Genomic DNA, 13509 nt, shown 5'->3' on the forward strand with positions numbered 1-13509 from the left:
ATAATATTTGACAGAAGCAGCAGTAAAAAAATATTTATAACGGCAAGTTCGAGTGAAGAAACTCCTCCTCAGCAGAGTGAAGTCTGTTGTTGGGATGATGAAGGTCTTTTATGATCCTCGTCCTGCACCTCCTGCTGGAAGTGTTCAGTAGACTGAGAGTTCACATCGGATGCGGGCCATGTAATCCCCCACGGTGGGGTTCCTGAACCGGGGGCTGGCGCTGCCATCAGGACGTTCTCCATGCTGTAGGTGTAGAAAGACTTGAGCACCCTGAGGAGCAGCCGGAAGTCCCTAAAGCACCGGAGGGGGTGGAGACGCTGACAGGCTTTCTTCACCACGGTGTTGGTGTGAGAGGACCTGGATGAATCCACCGGGCTGTCTGAAGCCGTCCACCTTCTCCACAGGGGCCCTGCTGGTCCACAGGGGTTGGTGGGAAATTAGCTGAGCCACGTTCTGGTCTGATGGAGCATTCACCCAAAGCAGTGTTTCTTCTTCACGCTGCATGTGGCCTAGCCCCGGTGACACGTCTTTGTGAATAACTGCCATTTAATAAGCAATGGGCCCATGTGTAAGGTTATGTATGTCATAGAAATAGTACAAGGCTGCTTTATGTTCACTACCTCGTACATGTATAAGACCATGAGAGACCGGCCCTGAAAGAAATATAGACCAATAACAAGCCACCGACTGGAGACCTGTTGAGGACTCTGATGAGGACTGGATCAGGATTCAGTCTGTTGGGATGACCTGGTTAACCTCTCGCTCACTTCCCACAGCTTCTTTGCCAGGGCGTCATCTCGCCCCTTGGCGCCCGCTTGCTGCAGCGCACAGTTGGAGAAGTAACGTCCGCTGAGAGGCTCGATGCCCTCCTGCAGGGCACAGTACAGGGTGGTCTGGGACCCCCCGTCAGGATCCAGAAAGAAGACCTTGGCAAAGGGCATCATGAGGAGCTGCAGCCACAGGCTCAGACTGCGACACAGCTCTGTGTGGATGAGCCCTGGAAGAAGAAATGAACCAAACACGTGAGGATTGTGGAAGCGCTCCACGATTACTGTTGTGTACACAGGGTTCATACACATTTTGACCAATGGATTTCCATGACAAAACATTTTGTGAAATCTCGGTGTAAACATGTAAATGTGAGAAAATGTAGTATTTAAACTAACAATGAGAATACAAAGCATAGAGTAAACCTTAAATGACACAAATGAATGTGAGACAGTCATTAAAAGAATAAACATTTGTATAGATGCCTGTATGTATGCATCTTTCTTTTAAAAGCATATTAATTATTTCAAACTCAGCGTAAATTAACGACATGAACACATGAATATAACACATTTCCATGACTTTTCTAAGACTTTTAGGATTTTATTTTTCTCAAGGACTTTTCCAGGCCTGGAAATAACCATTTAAAAATTCCATGACTTTTCCAGGTTTTCCATGACCGTATGAACCCTGCTGTAAATTATCCCCCTCATCTCCCCCAACATTAGGATATAAAATGTGCAGACCTAACCTGGGTGGAGGCTGTAGCAGGTGACACTGGTGCCCTCCAGCCGGTTGGCCAGCTCCCTGGTGAAGAGCACATTAAACAGCTTGCTGTTGCAGTAAGCTCGGACGTTGCTCCAGGTAGACTGACCGGGCACCGGGTCCTTCTTCGGAGCCAGCAGAGGGAAGTCAGCACTGCCACAGTGGTGCAGAAGTGCAGCCACGGTGACCACGCGACTGGGACCGCATTGCTGCAGCTTCTCCAGGAGAAGGTTGGTGAGCAGGAAGTGACCCAGGTGGTTGACCCCGAACGCCAAGCCGAAACCATCCGCAGTGTGTCCTGGCCCCATCACACCTGAAACAGTGGTTCAATCACTTGGTGTACTTCTATTTTACAGCACTGTCGTGGTGAAGTCAAATTGGAGTGATTTCCTTTAACGGGGCTTTTTCCCCCCCATTTGGTTTGCATGAAGAGACGTGGCTGTGCCACGGAGGATGGTCCCGCCATGTTTAACATCCGCACCTGCGTTGTTGATGAGGATGTCCAGTCTGGGTTCAGTCTTCAGGAAGGTTTCAGCAAAGCAGCGAACAGACTGGAAACTCGCCAGATCCAAGTGCATGAACACCACCTGGTTGTTCCTGCTCTCCTGTGGGACAAGAAGGCTGGCTAAGAATGGCTGTGAACACAAAACTAGCAGAGCTGAAGCGTTTGCATTTCAAACTACATTTGAAATATATTGGAAACAAAGTTTCCTTCAGGCTGGTCCTTCTTGGCAGCGTGGACAATGGGAAGTCTTCTGGGGGCTCAGGTCATTTCACTGACTTTCAACTTACGTCCACATTATAATACATGTGCAGATGCTATGGGCAAGTCTAACTTTGGGTTAACTATAGCCTGGTCCTGTGAGGCTTTCTATGTGAACACGTCCTATGAAACTGTGTGGATACTGCACTACAGTTACTGCAGTCCAACAGAACAATACATCTTACTTTTAAGAAGGTTCTAATCTTCAGTTATTGTTGAGACTCCATCCATCCATCCATTATCAGCCGCTTATCCGGGGTCGGTCGCGGTGGCAGCAGGTTCAGCAGGCCGACCCAGGCTTCCCTCTCACCCGCAACACTTTCCAGCTCATTCTGGGGGATCCCGAGGCGTCCCAAGGCCAGCCGGGAGATATAATCTCTCCAGCGTGTCCTTGGTCTTCCCCGGGGTCTCCTACCAGTTGGACGTGCCTGGAAAACCTCTAATAAGAGGCGTCCAGGAGGCGTCCTGACTAGATGTCCGAACCACCATTGTTAAGACTATTTGATTCAAAACGCGCGACAAGCTAACGGAGGAGCTGGCAGCAATGCGGCCAATAAAAGGAACCACAACGGGGAGTGACCTGTTCACCGAGGTAAACGCAAGCATGGACAAACTGGGACTCGAATGGAACAGACTGGCAGGTGTCACTACGGATGGATGTCCGAATTTGACAGGGAAAAATGTTTCAAAAAGGTTGAGCATGAAATGCAGCTGGTTTCCTCTCCCTTTACCTGCAGTGTTGATATTGCACCCACTGATGTTCAGCTTGAACTCATTGACCTGCAGTCCGATTCACTACTGAAAGAGCACTTTAAGTCAGCATCACTGCTAGAGTTCTACTCTGCTCTCAAGGAGGACAACTTTCCAAACATGAGGCTACAAAACTGGGACACTTTTCTTTTCACAGTTACACAGTTAAGTGACATGTCTTGTTCATTTTGGCTACAAAGATGATGTGATGTCTTTAGAAAGCTAAGAAAATCCTTGTTTCAATAGTATATGGAACTCAAAATGCCCTTTGTTATTAATGTGACTGAAAATGAGTCAAATGTTTCACATTTTGTTTATCATTTAGGAAATTCTATTTGAATAAATGATATTTTTGAAAGCAAACCACGCCTTTTAATTGCCAAATAATAACATACACTTTTACCAGCAGTCAAAACAATGCCATTTACTGCTTTTTATATAGAAATAAAACGTATACTACGTATAATTGAGTTCGGCATTTTGGCCCGGCCCTCCAAAATAATTTCAGTTGCTCATTTGGCCCTCTGGGAAAAATAATTGCCCACCCCTGCTATAGACCATAGTTGGCAGAGTACTTACTCTACGGATGTCAAAAGCAGCCGCCTCAGCTCTGGCCTTGTCGTGGCAAGCGAGGATCACCCTGGCCCCTCTCTTCGCCAGATCCAGAGCCGTGGCCTTGCCGATGCCAGTGTTGCTTCCTGTGCAGAAAAAACATTGAGCTGAACAGCAGCCTGAACACGAGCAGCTGTAGTGAGCCTGCATGTGCACAGCGCGGCCAACAGAAGAGTCGAGTGCCAGTATGAACAAACTACAACATTTCCTGTTCACGTTATACAGTCAGCACTTTGAAAACACACACTACACCCAGATCACTGCACTGTGATACAAAGATGAATAGAGGTAACAACAGGGTTCATTTTGACCAATGGATTTCCATGCCTTTAAACCAAATTTCCATGACCAAATATTTTGTGAAATCTCAGTTTAAACATGAAAAAGTGAGAAAATGTAGTATTTAAACTAACAATGAGAATTTCAAAGCATCCGGTAAACCTTAAACGACACAAATGAATGAGAGACAATAGTTTGATTAAGAGAATAAACATGTGTAGATATACTCAGCGTATGCCTGCTTATATTTTGAGCATCTTTCTTTTAAAAGCATATTCATTATTTCAAACTCAGCATAAATGAACGTCATCAACATATAACACATTTTCATGACTTTTCCAAAAACTTTGGGGTTTTATTTTTTTCAAGGACTTTTCCAGGTTTTTTCCATTTAAAAATTCCATGACTTTTCCAGGTTTTTTCCATTTTAAAATTCCATGACTTTTCCAGGTTTTCCATGACGGTAAGAACCCTGTAAGCATTATTCTGTGGGCTAATTGGAAACAATGCGCTCATCATAACTGGACTCCTTTACGTCACATAGTGCAGCTTGCGTGCGCAGATGCGCGTGTCTCTTACAGGTGAGGGCAGTATATTAAATGGGTCTGAAAACAGAGGTCTGTGAATGTGTACGTTTAGTCGGTGGGCCAGTTTGTAACTGTCACCGAATGACACGGGGTTCAAACAACCCGGAAGTGGTAACGTGAGAGTTTGAGTTAACGCGTCACTGGGAGCCAGCCGCTCAGGCTCGGTACCTGTAACAATGGCCGTCTTCCCGTTCAGCTTCACTGAGCTGGAGCACCGAGCTCCTCTGAACACGCTGTAATAAACTAGCACGTAAGAGAAAAGGGCTCCTGCTACGAGGCAGAGCAACGCCGACATCTCTGCACCGAGCCAGTGTAGTTATCTTCTTCTTCGTTTGCTTTAATGGCGGGGCAATACCCTTCTTCCTCTTCTTCTTCTTTTTTTTTAACGGTTTATTGGCGGTTGGTAAACAACTGTTTGGTGCATTACCGCCACCATCTGGTATGGAGTGTGGATCAAGATGTCTAGTAGTACTTTATAGTAGTAGCATTATTAATAAATAATAATAATAATAAATTAAAAACAATCACAAACAAAACAATATATATAAACATATATATATATGTTTTGTATATAAAACAATATATATAAACACACATATATATATATTGTTTTGTTTGCGATTGTTTTTTATTTAGTATGTTGTATATATTGTTGTTGTTTGTTTGTTTGTTATTGTTTTTTATTTGTTTATATATATATAACTTCAACAAAACAAAAATAACAAAACCAAAACAACCCAACCAAAATAAATAAGCCCAGGGCTCATATTTTCTCAATAATATTTGTTACTCTAAGATACTGTAATAGTACTTGATAGCACTTACTTGAGCTATTTTGAAGAACACCTATTATATCTAACTGTACTTTTTCCTTGCAGAGGCTTCCAATTGCTGTCTTTTTTCATGCTCATATTTCTGACAGTGTAATGACATGTTCTATAATAATATGTTTCCTCTTGCCCACAATAGTCGCATTTTCCTTTGTCATGATTCCCTATTTTTTATAGCGTCCTGTTCAGCCCAGTGTGTCCACATCTAAGACTTTTATAACAAAGTTGTTGTGGCCCAACAGAAACTATTTTGTTCTCTTGGTTAATTGTGAAAGTACCGAGATTTTTTTGAGAAAAAAATGATTCCAAAACATGGCGTTTTTACAAAAGTGACAAGATGATATAATTTAAAATAACATTTTCGTTTCGCCAATATCATAAGGTTTACCGGTTTAGCGCTACTCAACCACCAGATGGCGCCACACACCATTCAAAGTAACCCTCTAATGTCAAAGAGAAAGGACATTTTGAAGTTATGTATGTCGTCACAAGAATGTAATCTAATTGCATAGAATTATCTTATAATTGTCTTGTAAAAGTGACAAGAGAAAGTGAGACCAAGAGTGGCACACCTTAAACCCCGTATAAACCACAGTATTAACTATGGTTAATGTTTGTAATTACATGACCCATTACTGTTTGGCAAGTCACCAGGCCTACTGTAAAGGATGTTTAGTAGTGCACTCTCGTAGTAATGTGTAGTAATATGTGCGTACTGTGCGTTGAATGTGTGTACTGAGGCATAGTGTACAAAGCCAAGGCATTGGGGCCACGATACCCAGGCAACCATAACTATACACATACACACTTTCAATCAAATTACTTTATAAACATAAATAAGTTGCTAAGTCATGGTGACACAAGCAACGAGTCCAACTGGTCTTTAATCTTTTTCAGGGAGGCGTGGAGAGGCAGTGAAGGGAGGGCCTGATCTGAATCTCAATCTGTCAACGCTGAAACAAGTCATGTGGATGTCATTATTTGGATTGTACACTTGTATATGTAACAAGAACATCCTTTAGGCCTGGTGACTCTGCAACAGTAATGAGTCATGCAATCAATTTCTGGAGTTTCTGGAATCTCATGCATGTGTCTGATTCTACCTTTTGTTTATACTTCTCTTTAATGCTGATGTTACGTGCTGATATGTGGCCATATTAAGAATTTATTTTTTAGAATATTGTATTTGTTATCAGTATTGCTTTAATATATGAGAAGGACTGAAAAGTGTCTTCATTTTCAATATTTTAATATGTGGCTATATAAAGTATTTATTATTTAGAATTGTTTATTTGTTATCATTATTGCTTCAATATATGGACAAGACACATTAAAGAAGCACTGCACTAAATGCCACAAAAAAGATTTGTTTTACATTTGCACTTTGCAATTTTGTTAAAGTTCAATAAACAGATGTTCATATAGTAATTCGTGTCATTTCATTTGTGACATTTGTATGTTTGTTCACATATATTCATATGTGGCATGCTATATATTTTATAATCGTTGTGTTGATTATGTACTGTACTGACTGTGAACATGTAAATAGTATTAAACAGTTCATGCTGGTGGGCTCTTTATGACAGCAGTGTAAGTGTTAGTCCTGCAAGTTAACCGTTTATTTATTTTTATATTTTATTTTTAATAGATAAATTAAAGGCTTTCAGGCTTTAATTTGCGAAAGGGAGAGAGAGAGAGAGAGAGAGAGAGAGAGAGAAGCTCGACTCCAGGCCCGACAGGTGACAGGTGGGACACGGGACACAGTGAAGGGTCCAGCCGTGTCTCAGACCACCAGCCCACCGCACTGGGCTCACGCACACGTGTCACCCCTCCGGCCCCGAGCAGAACCTCCGCGGAGGTTATGACCTGGTGCTAAACTAGGAAGTCAGAATATGTTCCCAGAAAACCTCAACAACACAACATCACTGAACAGTAAAATAAGTCACCAAGCAACACGAGAGCCGACCGTCACACACGGCCCGGTTCCCGAGAGAGGGACTACCTGGGTTATCTTATGCTTCCGGCTCGGCTGTTATCAAACCACCGAAAATTAATACATTTATGACAAACTCTTGCAAGGGGATTTAATACTTATTAAACCCTCTCTCTACAAGTAGACACCCAGCGGTGTCCAGCGGACAGTCAGAGGTCAACCAGTCACCGTAACTCTCTCTAATTAATTACAACAAATATGCTGTTATGTAAGTGTGTCCTGTATCTTTATCAGTGAGTGGAGCCGTGATGGATTAACCTTAAACTTAGACTTACCTCGGGGGCTGCCGGGGCGGGTCCACGTGTAGCTCTGCCTCTGGCTCTTTGATGGCCCGAAGCCAAGAATTGAAGGAGATCAAAAAAGGAGCTACGGACGCGTTGACTTGATTTAAACTTCGATATCAATCAATATTTATTTCACCAAAGATAGAAAAGCATGCACAAGATACAAATGCAACCTCGAAAGTACTTGAAAAGTGTAGAAGAAAACTGAGAAGATAGGAGAACGGAGGCTCTGCTGAAAGTGCGAAGAAAAGCTAATTCATTCAACTACACCAAAGTATTGCTACGTCTATTCACCTTACGCGCTCAAACGCAACTGACCTAAAACTGTGTCTGTCAAGCAGACACGTTCTCGTCCACCCTGAGCATCACTAGGTTATATTAAAGAAATAAAACACACACATATCATCTTTAACCTGTAAAGAGAATCAAACCACACAGAACAAACTTCCCTGTGATAGCAGAACCCCAAACCTAAAAGTGTAATTTATGACCCCTGACCCTTGAGAGAATCCTGCAGGCCAGCTTCTCGGCCGCCTGATGCACTAAGAGATCTAATCTGTTCTACACATCTTAACGGCCTGCTTCCTGCGATCTGTACTGTACCTTCACCCTGTTGACCGTTTAGGACTGTAGGAGCCCATACTCAACTTCTGCTTTCCTGTTGTGTCAGGCTGAGGCCTGCTCTCCGCAGGGCCTCACAGCTCGTTACTGCATCTGGGGTTTTGGCCTTTTACTCTGACACCATATTAGGACTCTTTGTTGCGATAAAGCTGACAGTGACAGGCCAGGGCTCCACGTTGATAAGAGATTCACATCAAAACTGCAGGCTGTCCAACACCCTCTCTTGTGAATTCGATCAAAGCCAACCCCTGACCAGTTCACTTCCTCCCTCTCTTGCTCCTCCATCTCCTCAAGGAACGTTCAATTCAGACAAACCCCTCCTTCCATCTTCGTTATATGTGTGCGCTAACCTGTGCTTTCTTCCTGCCTCACAATAGGGTGTAAATATGATGAATAGCAGATTACAATAATTGCTATCACCCCGAGTAAGTTATCACTCTGTGCAACGCCGTTAGTTGCAGCAATAACGTGACAAAAATGACAAAAGTAGGCTATAATTTTGCCTACAAAGCATTTGTTAGAGCCGATGCATTACATACCCCTCAGATGTTTGTAATAATTTTCAAATTGAATAGCACATCATACTACATAAATAACAGTTCCATGTTCTCTTTAGTAGCCTATGGTATTCTATTAAATGAGTTATTTCCTATGTCTTTGGACCTCAAGAGTAAAGTGCATTGTGCATATACAGTTGTAGGTAGCCTCCTAATGTGTTTATATGTTGGAGCAATGTTATATGTTGGAGCAAGTGGAGCCAGATGGAAACATGGAAGCAGCAGCATCACCTGTGAAACCCCCTGCTAAGCACCCCAAGCTTAGCTCTCACCAGGAGCTTCTTGCATTAGAGAAAGAGAGATGCATTCTTGATATGGAAAATGCAAAGTTAAAAAAAGATGTCCTGTTGCTACAAAAAGAGGTCTTAACTCTTCAAAGCAAAAGGCTACTTGATTTAAGCCAGTCACAACAAATTTCTCATGTGAATTCTGAAACTGAAATTGTGTAATCATATTAATTGTATTTATTGGAGTAATAAGTAAAATGTTTCTTTCAATCAAATTGGCAGTCCCCTCGTCTTGCTGTTCTTGTTTGTTCCTCCCTGTGTGGATGAGAAAGTAAGAAGCATATTAGTTATTAAGTATGGGTTAAGGTAATCTATTGTATAAGTGCACAAATCAGTCACTATTGGCAAAATATAACAACATTTTGCCAATACTGACCTTAATTACGCTGCAAAGTGTTTTTCAATCAGTGTTCTCCGGACAGCATTGCGTTTGCAGCATTCTGCACTTGAGCATCTTCCAGATCATCCTCAAGTGGGTGCTCATCCTCCTCGGGTAGCTTATTTCCGACTCTCTTCCCAAAGTTGTCCAAAACAGCTACTGCAACAATGATGATCAGGGTAGTGTCCAATTGTGTGCGGAGTCCCTCCTGTATACATGGAAATCGCCGCTTCCACACCCCAAACACTCTCTCTATTACCCCTCTTGTTTGAATGTGAGCGTAGTTGTAGTTTTTTTCTGCCTGGTTCTGAGGAATCAATAGAGGAGTCATCAGGTATGGGCAACATGCATAGCCATTGTCCCCCACTAGGTGTCCACGGATCTCCCCTCTTTCCAGCAGTGCACACAGTTGACTGTTGTCAAAGATTCGGCTGTCATGTGTGGATCGTGGCCATCTTGCAACAACTTGGACATTAATCGAGCAGTAGCCCTTTTGATTTCGAAACAGTTCCCCATTCTCACCACCTGGGTTGGTAATGGGAATATGGGTGCAGTCAATAGCCCCAACTACTCCCGGAAAACCTGCTCTCCCATAAAATCCAGCTGTTGTCTCTCTCCTTGGTTCAAAGTGTATATACTGAGCCTTTAAACTTGCAATTGCCTTGGACACTCTGCTGACAATTCTGCAGACTGTGGATTTATGAACTCCGAAAAGATCCCCATCAACCATCTGAAAACACCTTGTAGCATAAAATCGTAGAGAGTTCAGCTTCCTGACAGCTTGGTGAATGAAGCTGGTTGACAGCCTGGTGGTGCGAGCCCGGAGGCTGCGGTGTCTCCTCCCAGAGGGCAGGAGGCTGAAGAGACCGTGTGAGGGGTGGCAGGGGTCGCTCACAATCCTGGTCGCTTTTCGGGTGAGGCGGGTGTTGTGTGTGTTGTGTGTCCTGCAGGGAGGGGACAGGGGAGTGAAGCACCAATGATTCTTCCAGCTGCATTCACTATGTAGTCTGTGCAGCTTCCGCCCCACACAGTGATGCAGTTGGTCAGGATGCTCTCGATGGTGCCACGGTAGAAGGTGCACAAGATGGGTGGGGGGCTTCCTGCTTTCCTCAGTTTGCGGAGAAAGTAGAGTACTCTGTGCTTTCTTTGCCAGGGATCCACGAGAGGTCCTCACTGATGTCCACCCCCAGGAACTTGGTGCTGCTGACCGCTCAATGTCAGCACCGTTGATGGTCAGTGGTGGCTACTAGGATCTGGAGAAGTGGTGGCACAGCAAAATTCCTCTCACTTCCATGCTTGATTGCTGGTCCAACCTTCCGATTGAGCTATATGACAGACTCCTGTGTGAATCTATACCGCTGTGAAAACTCGCTGTTGTCATAAAAATTAATTGGGTTAAACTTATCTCTAATTTTCCTGCGAGGAATTCTTTCCTCTAACCTCATCCAACGAAAATATGCAGCCATGTTGTCAATAAAACGGAGATAAACCTCCTGCTGGGCCCTGTTTCTCATACCTGGCTAAACAAAGTCAAGCAAATGTCCTAATCTTCAGCTTAAATTAGTGAGATGATTGACATCAGGCTATCTGGGTTTCTTCACGGCTGATCCGCGCTGAAACGTCTCGTTAATTCTAGCCAGACGTCAGTCATCTGGATAAATGCGCACTTGTTCTTGTTTTGGTATAAATCCGGAGTTTTAGTCCTGTTGCTTTATCTTTTAATGTCTTTTATCTGTTTTATGTGATTTCTGTGTGTCTTGTGTATGTTGAAACTTTGTCTATGCTGCTATCTTGGCCAGGCTTCCCTTGGAAAAGAGATCATTGTATCTCAACGGGGACCGACCTGGTAAAATAAAGGCTAATAAAAAATGCGCGCGCCCGCTCCTCTTCAGAAGGGATAATAATGGAGCACTGACACCACCATGTTCTAACAGTACAATGGACAATAAACTCAGAGGAACCTCTTTTTATTTCTCTGCTGAGAAGCAGGAGATGATCATGAACGCATATGAGGAAGTCAATACCGTAGTCATTCACAGCAAACGCGTTGCGAATATTCCAACGTTTTTGCAACATTGTTGCCATGAACGTAACTTTAACTCCGCCCCCGCTGCGAGACATAAGCGTCACAAACATATCAGACAAGTTAAATGCGTCAGTGTTGGGAAAATGTATCGGCAAATTTGAAGTGCTTCATCACCCAAATCAATCAGATTATATTTACGAATAAATATATACTTATGACGATCACCTTAATCATGTTCTACAATAATGATATGTATGGTGTATTGTAAACTATTTGTTCAAATCCTGGGAGGTGGTGGGAAATGAGGTCCGGGATCCAAAAGAGTTATAGTAAAAATATATTTAATAAAAAATGATAGACAGCTTATGCTCCCGCACGGGCCCTTTAAATCCACGGCGCACTTTAGACACAGGTCCGAACAGTTCGCTGGGCGGGTTGAAAGAGGCCGAGCGTTCGCGCACCAGTTAGTTTTCAACTCATTCGTGGGACTTAGAGTCCTTCCTATTGGTTTAATGTTTTATTACCTTTATAAACATATTATTGGCCCTGCCGTTTCAGGGGCGGAAATAGACTTCTTCTTCCGTCTTCCGTCTTCTTCTTCTCCAAAAAGGGTAGTGTCCATTGTCTCAAAAGTCAATATTCGGCTCTGCTCCCTCAGGCGAAACAAGAGAACTACACTCCTTATAGCACTAGTCAATATATCATGCAGCATGCAGTATTTGTCTAACATTCATTCACACATCAATCATTCTACAGTAATAAAAGTGACCTTCATATGCATACAATTACAAATCCCTCATAATGATATCCCTTATTAATTATCATATTTCATGCATTGTAATGTACACACAAACAACTCATTTTACATAGATGTGCAAGTCCAAATGTGACAAACTAAGCTTAAAAACTACTACAGTACTAATAACACTGTCATATAATTATGAGTGCTTTCAACACATCCATAAGTTTCTGAAGAACTAAATAAACTTAAGAACAGCGGCATGCAGCGGCTGATAGTCTGTGTCTGAGACGGCGATCAGCTGCGTCTGTAGTGATCAATGTCCGCGGCTCGAGAAGCTCTCGTAAATAAATTATTTCTTGTCGGCAAAATCTATAGCGCCGCGTACAGGAAGTCATGATAATGTAAAGGATGGATCCTGGAGATCTGAAAGAACTCTCTCCCTATAAAACTAATATAACTAATATCGCTCCTTCATCAATGAGGAAGGGAGCTGCCTTCTTTGTCCGGTGGGAGTGGCCAGTTTATCCAGTGAAGTTCAGTAAGCCTGCCCGGGAGCAGGTTTACATTTTTGGATGTGTTGCTATGGTGATTTATCTAAGCTTGCTTCGAGAAACCGAGAAAGCCTGACCTACGTCATCTTATCCTGACAATTAGCCCGCTAACTCAGTAAGCCAGGTACGAGGAACAGGGCCCAGGGGTGGTTTAAATATAACTGCTAATCCAGGTTTAGTCTAGATTTAAAATAACTGGTGGAACAGATTTGATTTTAATCTAGATTTAAATGGAAATTAAACAGAGATTGCCAAAGGGTTAGATTTACCCAGGATTAATTGTAAACTTTGGTTAAGGTTTAAAGTTTGGTGCAACTGGATTAAAAGACAAATCTGGTTTGAACCTAGTTTAAGAGTTAATCCTTGTTGGTGCAACCCAGCCATAGTCTCGATCAGCTATTCAACAGCTCCTGGCTGCGAGAAACTATATTACACAATGCGGCACCTGGGTAAACACAACCGCCATGTTTCCTTTTGTCCTTTTGTCCAGCTTGTCCCACTTAGTCAATAGTGACAGCGTTGTCAGTGTTGACAGATTGAGATTCAGATCACACCCTCCTTTACTGCTCCACTCCTGCCTGAAAGAGATTAAAGACCAGTTGTACGTGTTGCTTGTGTCACCATGACTTGGCAACTTTCATAATGTCATGTCATGTTTATTTTATTAAAAAGTGTTGTGTTGGCACAGTTATGGACAGGTAACTCTGGATGTAAT

At 42.9% G+C, this 13509-nt stretch overlaps 1 protein-coding gene across 1 annotated transcript in view; it reads right to left on the reverse strand.

Moving 5' to 3' along the window:
* Positions 1 to 722: 722 nt before the first annotated feature.
* LOC306742060 (retinol dehydrogenase 11-like) overlaps positions 723 to 13509 on the reverse strand; it is a gene marked incomplete at its 3' end in the record, with an annotated part of 40889 nt that continues 28102 nt past the window's right edge. The window contains exons 5-8 of the mRNA XM_079224399.1: positions 3626 to 3744; positions 2015 to 2138; positions 1520 to 1846; positions 723 to 997 (exon numbers count right to left, since the gene is read on the reverse strand). Of these exons, the coding sequence (XP_079080525.1) occupies positions 723 to 997; positions 1520 to 1846; positions 2015 to 2138; positions 3626 to 3744 (845 nt within the window). The remainder of the gene's footprint in view (positions 998 to 1519; positions 1847 to 2014; positions 2139 to 3625; positions 3745 to 13509) is intronic.

The sequence above is a fragment of the Taurulus bubalis genome, assembly GCF_910589615.1.
Source record: "Taurulus bubalis genome assembly, chromosome: 10".
NCBI lineage: Eukaryota > Metazoa > Chordata > Actinopteri > Perciformes > Cottidae > Taurulus > Taurulus bubalis.